The sequence below is a fragment of the Triticum urartu genome, chromosome 6 (genome assembly GCF_003073215.2).
Source record: "Triticum urartu cultivar G1812 chromosome 6, Tu2.1, whole genome shotgun sequence".
Lineage (NCBI taxonomy): Eukaryota > Viridiplantae > Streptophyta > Magnoliopsida > Poales > Poaceae > Triticum > Triticum urartu.
Window position 1 is genome coordinate 156,040,498 of NC_053027.1, and position 9,715 is coordinate 156,050,212.

A 9,715-nucleotide genomic window follows, 5' to 3' on the forward strand; every position below is an offset into this window, starting at 1 on the left:
GGTCTGAGATGACGCAAACCTCTCTTTCAGGTCCAATTACTTTGGTCCTCACTAGATTAAGAAACCACTTTTAGTTGTCATTGTTCTCCGTCGACGCCAAAGCGAAAGCCAATGGAACCAATTTTTCACCACCATCATTAGCAACGGCGATCAACAATGTGCCCTTGAACTGGCCGGTCAGAAATGTCCCATCCACAGACATAACCAGCCTACAATGCTTGAAGGCCCTAATGCATGGCTCAAAAGTCCAGAATGCACGTCCAAATATTCGAACGGTTGCATCGTTGTATATCATTGTTCTCACGCCATCTGGCTCCACCACATACATGCCAGGATTTTCTGTCGCCATCGCTTTCAACACCATCGCGAGGCAGTTGTATGATTCTTCCCAACCACCATACAATATCTGAAAGGCAACTTTCTTGGCCTTCCATGCCTTCCCATACTTCACCGTGTACTCAAAAACCTCCTACACTATTGAGTATATTTATGGAGGGTGAAAATCGATATGCAATGAATTTTGAGGTCAATTGACGGTGATCATCCTTTACGTTAGCATCATCAATATCCTTGCCACTAATCGACGGTGAAACACGGAACTTGTAATCTCCCATTGTGGCCCGCCTTTGACACATGTTGCACGGATAACCCAAGGGTAATGATTCTTGTGTTCCTTACATTGGACCACATAACGCAATTTGGAATTTGACTTCTTCACAAAGAATGGTCGATGAAACTTAACAGCGTAGTCCTTGACCCATATTTGAAGTTCTACCAAGCTTTCAAAGATTGTTCCTTCACTAACACTAGACATACTTGCTTTGGTATTTCGCTTTGAAGTTAACCTTGGTGCAATCATTTTACTTGTGCCACCATCAACAATCGCCTTATCGCCTAGGCTTAGATCACGGAACAATGATGTCTTGTGACTACGCCTATTACCTTCTTGAAAGTATTGGTTTCTTTAGCCGTCAAGCCATCCTCATCTCTTTCTTCATCCAGGCCTTCGTCCTCCGAGTCCCACGCATAGGACCTATTGTATGAAATGTCATGGTCCATGTCCGCTTTCATGCAATTTGCCTCAACATGGCCAACATAATGGTCATGAAGATAAGCCTCCGAGTCATCACCCTCAAACTCATCACCATCCATGTGCAAGTCTTGATTATCAAGTTGGTCATTCCCTACGGGGCTCAAAGGTTGGGTCATTGGAGGTTGGCTCATTGTTGTGTCATGCACATCCGGAGTGACATGTGTTGAATTTTGAACCGGGCTTCTAACATCATATGAACATGCACGCCTATTCAAATCAATGTGCAACCGAGCACGAACAACCTTTGTGGCAAATAACTCAAATGATTTATCTGGTGAGGCCAACACACTCTCCTTATACGCTTCCCAATGAAACTCGGAGTCAAGAGGCACTATCTTCCAACGAATATGTTGCCCGTACCCAACATTATACCTTCCGATTAAGTCTACTCCATCACTTTCTTCCATCCAATTCAACCTTCTTTGAAGCTCAACCACAACCTCCTCAAAGCTAGGACTTATGAGAACACCATCACTAACGGCTTCTTCTTCGGGTGACCATACTCCGCGTCTCCCTTCCTAAAGGAGACAAAGTCCACATGATGCACATTCATAATCCTCGCCATCTACAATCATAAACACCAAAATACATTGCGAAAATGGATAACCTAGGGTTTCCCCAAATCGCCACAATGCAGAGATTTCAACCAACAAAAAGAGAAGAAATGAGGTAGAATACCTTTAGGGGTCGAAGGGATAAATCACCGATTTGGAGCTCCGATCCGACAAATTTTATGGACATTAGGAAGGGGCATGAGTGGGACGGCCGGGGTGGAGAAAGATGGAAAAGAAAGGGTTTGGGGAAAAAAAACAGGGCCAACCACTTTTGTTTACTCAAGGGGCATGGCGCCCTGGTCCGGGGCATTATGCGGCCAACCATGGTGCTCTCACCCAGGACGTCATGCGAACAGGCCCTGCCAACGTGGCAACTGGCTGGTGACCTGTATGGCGCCCTTGACCAGGGCGTCATGCAGTCTGGCATGGCGCCCGGCGATGCGGATGCTATGCAAGAATGTCCATTTTATGATTTTTTTTAAAAAAGTTTATTTTGTGCTGAACTTCGGTCAAAGGGCCAGTTTGTAGTTTTTCACAGAGCTGGTAAGAGCAAGTAGTAACCGCATTTAACCACTTGATTGAACTCGCCCGTAACAACCACCGGAAGCGAGCCAGCGAGCGTGGGAGCTAGTGGCAATGCGAAACCGTAGACACACCGGCTGAAGTTGACGGAACTGCAGAAGCTAGATGCAGAGCACTGCCGCGCGCGATGAGTCACTGGAGGTCATGCCCAGACAATAAAGTTGGGTTCAGAAATAAAAGCAGGCGAGGCGAGGAGGATGAGGTCGGACGGAGGGCTGGCTGGCTGGAGATGGCCAAAACGGCGAGCGAACCGGACGGCTCCACGTCGCGAGGCCCGGCATCGGGCGGCGCGTCCACGTAGCCGCACCACCGTAGGAGGGGTAGTAGGGAGGGGAGGGGCAGAAAACGACGAGGCGGGGAAGGTAAGGTTGGGGCCGTGGAAGTCAGAGGCGGGTGGATCATCGATCGGCGAAAGGGGGACGTGGACGGATCTGGGACAGCCTGGCGAGGCTTTAACGGCCTCCCACCGCACCGACACTGGCCGGTACTGTACTCGACACCACTCTACAGCCGAGATCGGCAGAGATCCACGCCCATGGCGAGAGCGAGAGCGAGATCGGGTCCGGGGGAGATCCATTTCACGGGTGCCAGCCCAACTAACAACCCCACCACCCCACCCGTTTCAGTTACGACCCTAGGCAGCTTCGCCGCAGCTTCCTGGGACCGTTTGTTTATCGCCCAAGCCGGTGCCCTGCACGCCGTTGCTTTGCCACTCCCCCAGCCTGTATCCTACACTATTTTTTATTTTTATTTTTATTATTATGCCCTCGCGGCGACCTCCGTACCGCCCCGGAACACGCACGGTGTCCTATCCGTCCAATGTCCATCCATCAATCTATCTTCCTTTCCCCCTGCCGACGTGCGGGATTCGGGAGCATTTCTTTATTTATCCACCGGGGGACGAGGCAGGCAGGCAGGCGGCAACGGCTGCTCGTGTGGAGGATGGATCTCTGAGCTCTCTCTCCTTTCGGTGCCTGCCACGGCTGCGAGCGAAACCAGTGAATGTGCCGGGCACGGTGGTCGGGGGTGGCGAGATGCCTTGTCTGGCTCCGGCGGGTGGGTGGGTGGGCGGGTGAGCGGTGAAGTGAAGGTGAGAGAGAGAGAGAGACAGAGGGGCAGTCAGGCTCGAATCAATGTGCGTGTCGCGGGCGAGCTGTGAGTCACCGTGCCCGGATTCCAGCGCCCCGCTAGCGGACAGGCGGCCGCGCGCGAAACTTCCAGCGAGCGAGCCTGCCGTGCGAGTGAAACCGGACAGGCCTTACTAGCTGTCATGCACGAGCGGCGGTACTCCGGAATTCAACTGTTGGCTCGGTCACCACGTGAGCGTAAACGGCCGTGCGACTGCCACTGGTGTTGCACGGACGGGAGTAGTGGCGACCGTGGTGCATCGCCTCTGGCCCCCACAGCGTGGTGCTCTCGTTGCGTACCAACAGTCCCACCACCAACGAGATGAATTCACCTCCCCAAAAAAAAACGAGACGAAGAGCTGCTGCTCACACGCTCCGATAAGAAGACAGGATTAAGGAGGCCACACGGAACCTGCTCATTTAAGCCGAAATGTCAAGACATAATACCGGCGCACACGAGATGCTATTCCTAGGCAGTCAGGGAGAAAGGAAAACAAGTGCAAAGTAAAGGAATCCAGCAGCTCTTGGGCTCCTGGCTCATGTCGCAGCAGGCTCGGTCGGGGCGATTGACACGGAACGGAGCAGCTCCAGGGAAGTCGCCACACCTAGGAAATGCGACAGTATGGTGTTTGCTGAGGCCTGCGCACAGTGAGGATTAAAAGGCTGTTAGATTACTTCTCGTGAATGGTCACTGGCACTGACGAGTTATGAGTCATGAAGCCTTCAAGAAATTAAACTTCCAGCTTAAGCAATTGAACTTCAGTAACTCTGGTTTCAACTCACAGTTTCTTACTTCGCAATTAGAAATTTCGAAACCAACACGTAAGCATTTTTCCTAAATATTCGGACAGAAACAAAAAAATATTGGCTAGTACTGTACTAGTTAAGGCTCATTTTGCAGTTGATGAACTGTGTTGTGTTGTGCTTATTTTAAAAACTGCTGTGAACAGTTTGACACAAAAGCGCGCAACAGCAGGTCAAACAAACACTAAAACAGGGAAAATTGGGTGGGGTGAACGGGACTATGTGAATCCACCGCAACGCCAAACACAGCCTAAGTTTGGAATCCACAAAACTTGTTACTGAATGTTCACTGTGTTGGTTATTTACACGATTTTAAAGGCAAAGTTTGGAGGATCTGAAGGTATGTATTCAGGTTGTGTGCTATGAAAGTATAACTATAACTATATAAGTAGCACAATCTGAAAAACTATATAAGTACCACAGACAGGCCAGAACTATTACAGTACAGATTTGGTCCTAGACAAATGACCCAAAGCAGATGATAATGTACAAAGTCATGTCCCTCGCTATACATTGGCTTATCAAAACTTGCAATTACAATCAGGCTTATGGGTCTTGCTGTTTTTACATGAAGCACAACAGTTTATGATCTTGATTGTAGAGTAATGTGTGGCATCAAAATTCATACTCCCCCCGTCCCACAATATAGGACATTTTTACAAGCTACGTTAGCTTGCAAAAACGTCTTACATTATGGGACTGAGGGAGTATTACATATAGAAGAACACACTTTCAGAATTCAGAAATACGAACGTAATAAATAAGCAATCAAATACCTGAACCAGGAATACATCTAGAGCCAAAACAGGACTTTGGCCGGTGGAAGTTGCCTGATAATAGGGGACTGCGGAGGTAGTAAGGGCTTTTGCTACCAAAGCACCAACAAGTGCCTGCATACCGAGAACAGCTGCGCCCATCCCAAGAATATTGAGCACAATGCCATTTTTCAGACTTTTAATCACATCAGCCCGTGGAGGAGCCTGGAAATCAGTCCACAGTTTAATATTCGAATCTGAAAGAAAATCATATCTGAAGTATATCTTCTCATGCATAAAACAAAAATAAGCAGATATGAGTTATCTTTGCACTACCATTCAAATGCGTAAAAAATTAGTCCAACTCTCAGATGGTACACAAGATAGATAAGTACACAAGATGAGCCACAAGCAGTGGAGAAGGTTATGGTTCTCTGATATGAAAAAAAAACTCGTTCCTTTTGCTGGTAACAATGTGAAATGGGTGGTCAAGAAAGAGAGTACCTTTGCGGGTGCGCTTGCTGTTTTCCGAAGTCTTTCAGAAAGACGGATGTAGCCAAATGACCAGAAGACTGAAATAAAAGCTGCAGCAACGCCAGCAGCAGTTGTGTAGAATGTAAAGGGTGATGTAACCTTCCCGGTAACAACTGTGGAGAATGACAAAATTCCAGCAGAAACAAACGTGCACACCAACTGGGACCAGAACCCTAGGGTACCCAAATTCTTGAAATACCTAGCTGTTTTCTCTAGCCTCTTGATAACCTGTCCATTCAGTCATTGAAAAGGAATGAAGATATATGCTTCAGTCATGGCACATGGCTTAGAGTAGTACTTAAAGATAATCAATATACATGCAATATAACTTTAGCTATGTGAATAAACAGCCTAATTCAAAGCTACCAGCATCACGCAGGTTAACCAGCCTAATACAACACATACAGCTGGGAAAAGAAGAACATTGTCACAATGTGGCTTCAGGTATCAGGATGGCAGATTGTTCACTAAACGTAGGAGCTAGGAAAGTTGGAAGAAATGACATCGCAATTAAAACATGCCGTGTCACTTTTTCTAGGTAAGAGAGTTTAACCAGAAGATATGAAATCCTAAGGATCAATAGGTCATGACTGGGGAGCGCTGTATTTATTAACCCAATATTTCACTATCATTTTTCAATCTACATGCAACAGATGTGACATATGGGCACTAGCAAAATCACGAACATACAATTTTGAACCATCAACTATCACAGCAAAACAAAGCCAAAATACCATGAAATGCCTAATGAGGACAGTGGTTTTATTGGTAAGATCCAAACCTGATAAGGTAACTATACCTGTCATTAAACAGTTATAAGCGCACTAGCAAAATCACCAACACACAATCCTCTCAACTATCACATCAAAACGAAACCAGCAGGCACACCATGAAATGCTCAGTGAGGAGAGGTTCTATCAACAAGATTCAGACCTGAAATATCTATCTATGATATCTTTAGCGTCCAATTATGCTGACATTTCAGCAATTTCCCTGTACTTGAGATATATCAGATACAAATCACTTAATTTCCTAAACCCTAAACATCATCATGCCCGAGTGCATTATCCTAAGACAAGCAACCATCACATAGCCCAACAGTAAATACTTCATGTGTCACTCTAAAATACATAAACCTAAAATTCCCATACAGATTTCCAAACATAACCTTTCTCAAGAAAGCAGGATAAGAACCCTACTTCACGCGTGGGTCAAGGGACCGGACGTCGATGGATCAATCAAAGGGGATAAAATTAGGGAAGCACCTGCTCGAGCTTGGCGCGCTCAATTGTCTGCTCGGTGGGGGGAGGCGGCGGGTAGAGAGGGCCCGACGAAGACGAGGACGCCGCCGCCGCCACAGTGAGGCGCCGTGGAGCGGCTTCGCCGCCCCCGAAGCAGAGGCACCCAGTAGGGAGGGTAGCTCCATTGAGGGGATGGCTGGCGAGCGACGCAACAGCGGGAAGCCCTCGCTGCCGGAGCAGCGGCGGCGGCAGCCGCGATGGGAGTAGGAGCGCCTGCATTTTGGTGATTGCGATGCTACTCGCCCGTTGTGCAGCGGTCGTGCTCGCCGTTGTCTTTTCCAGCGGAAGTTTAGCGTGAACCACCCTCTGGTTTTGTTATTTTCCGTTGGGCACTGCCGCTCCCACGTTTGAGTACCATTGCATCGATCGAACATAACAAATTCTAACCAAATTTAGGATAACTTTCTTGAAAGCACCTAATAAACGACTCATGCAAATAATTTGAAATACTCCCTCTTTTCACTTTTATAATACCTTGAAAACATTGCAAACAATGTACAAAACAACCCATTTTGAGCTGTCTGAAATGACTTGAGGAAGTATCATTCTTCGTGAATCAACAAGCCTCTTGAATAAGATCACATATTTTATACAGTTGAATCAATTGTATGATCACTCATATAAATGCACATTTTCATGTCGCGATCAAACTGCACACACTCCTACCGCCTCGCCTAGAATCGTGGGCAGTTTGATGCCTTTGCTACAGGCCTAATGACCAAGTATAGGGAGCTCCAGACGACATCACGTCAAATCATCACGAGCTTGGGTGGCGATTGATTCGTGTTATCACTAAGCCACTTGTATATGATCTCGTGTGGGCGGAGCCATTAAAGTATGCATCCCCACTAAGGTTACTGCATGCACTCGTGCCACCACCATGCTTCCCCACTCCAGTTATCAAAAGATGATTAAGAGGAGTGAACTCTGACGATGACACGTACCTAGGGTAGAGTCTTAGGCCTGACCTAGACACCCTACCCAAGGACACTACCCTGAAGTCAAAGACATGCAAAGTGCAACACAAGATACCGACTGAAATCACCCCTGAAGTGTAAACCACTCGACGGAAGATTTCACTCGGATATCCCAATTCCACTCGACCAGATAAACAACACTCGACCGTACGAACAACCAACCACTCGGAGCATAGAAGGCCTACAGTCACCCCAGGATGGCAACAACCAGGAGTTCGCTCCATAGCAGGCGTTACTAGTAACGCCACTATATTAACTCACATTGAACCTTGTGTAACCGAGGGCTCGAGGGACTTGGCACACTCTATATAAGCCACCCCCTCCTTTGGCACAAGGGTTCGCACCCCCTGTAACTTTCACACATATCCAGTTGACCAGCCTCCGCGGCACCGAGACGTAGGGCTATTACCTCCTCCGAGAGGGGCCTGAACTCGTAAACTCGTGTGTACAATCTCGTCGTAGCTAGGATCCCGCCTCCTCCTACGTACCCCTACTCTTACTGTCAGACTCATTCCCACGACAAACTCCCCATGGTCATGGCCTTAAGTTCTAGGATTCTCCACTAATCCCTATCGCAATGATCAGGGACGAAGCGAGAATAGGTCCTCTCACTACCTACCCTCCACAACTACCCTTCTCACCAGTATAAACCACCTCAAGTCCATAAGTGGCTAATGCTGTGTGGGCGCCCTTCACAACACCATGAGGCAATCAACGCAATACATATAAAGAGAATATTGGATCTCTTATTCAACAAAGTAATAATCATGCAAGGGTTCATCCAAATCCTTGAGAACTAACACAACTACTCAAACATCATAGAGGGAGAAGGCAGGTTACAAGCCAACATGAATCAGGTGGAGGAGAGGAGCATGGCGGTGCCGATGGTGATGATAGGACGCCGACGGTGAAGAGCGGAATGGCTCGAAGGCAGGTGTGCATGGTGGAGGCACCCCTTCTTCCTCTTGGCTTGGCCCTTCTCTTCTCTATGGAGGTGGTCTTGGAGTAACAATGGAGATGGATGACAACTGCGTGGGTGAATGAATGATGAGAAGGTGGTGGCTAGGGTTGATGGTGATTATATGAAGGCCCCCGGGTATCTCCTTCGTTGATGTGGTCATCCAAGGGCTCAAGAGGAGATTTATCTTTCTCAATCCCTTCATTACGAGCCAAGGATCCCGTGGGAATTATTGGGGACAAAATCGATGAAGAATCCCATCTGGAAGGGCAATTTTTGGAGCTATCTGCATGTTAAACGACCGCTGAAATGACCGCACGCGGTCATTTGGAACATCTTCTTTTGATCTGACCTCCTCCGGTAAAACGGTCGTCATTTCTTCATACGAACTCGGAATTTGACGTTCTTGGGCTCATTGATTCGTATGAACGACACCAATCTATTTATGGTCCTAGATCTTAATTTGGATAATTTTCAAGAAATGACTTTTTATAACCTTCGAAATGGCTAAGTCTGACCCCTAGCTGACTCCGTATTGAACCCATCCTTGGTCCTTTCATCGTGCTTGGTCCTAGGTTGCTCCAATACACCTATAGTGAAGGAAATATGCCCTAGAGGCAATAATAAAGTTGTTATTTACATTTACTTATATCATAATAAATGTTTATTATTCATGCTAGAATTGTATTAACCAGAAACTTGATACATGTGTGGATACATAGACAAAACACAGTGTACCTAGTAAGCCTCTACTAGACTAGCTCGTTAATCAAAGATGGTTAAGTTTCCTAACCATAGACATGTGTTGTCATTTGATGAACATGATCACATCATTAGGAGAATGATGTGATGGACAAGACCCATCCGTTAGCTTAGCATGTTGATCGTTTAGTTTTATTGCTATTGCTTTCTTCATGTCAAATACATATTCCTTCGACTATGAGATTATGCAACTCCCGGATACCGGAGGAATACCTTGTGTGCTATCAAACATCAGAACATAACTGGGTGATTATAAAGATGCTCTACA

The 9,715-nt window shown here is 46.9% G+C and overlaps 1 protein-coding gene across 1 annotated transcript; it reads right to left on the reverse strand.

Annotated features, from left to right (window-relative positions):
* Positions 1-3,748: 3,748 nt before the first annotated feature.
* Positions 3,749-7,026, reverse strand: LOC125517525 (protein TIC 21, chloroplastic-like). Its single transcript, XM_048682726.1, has 4 exons — positions 6,715-7,026; positions 5,420-5,677; positions 4,937-5,140; positions 3,749-3,995 (listed from the first exon to the last, which is right to left on the reverse strand). The coding sequence occupies exons 1-4, from the start codon at positions 6,967-6,969 to the stop codon at positions 3,894-3,896; spliced, it is 819 nt and encodes a 272-aa protein (XP_048538683.1). The 5' UTR covers positions 6,970-7,026; the 3' UTR covers positions 3,749-3,893.
* Positions 7,027-9,715: the final 2,689 nt, after the last annotated feature.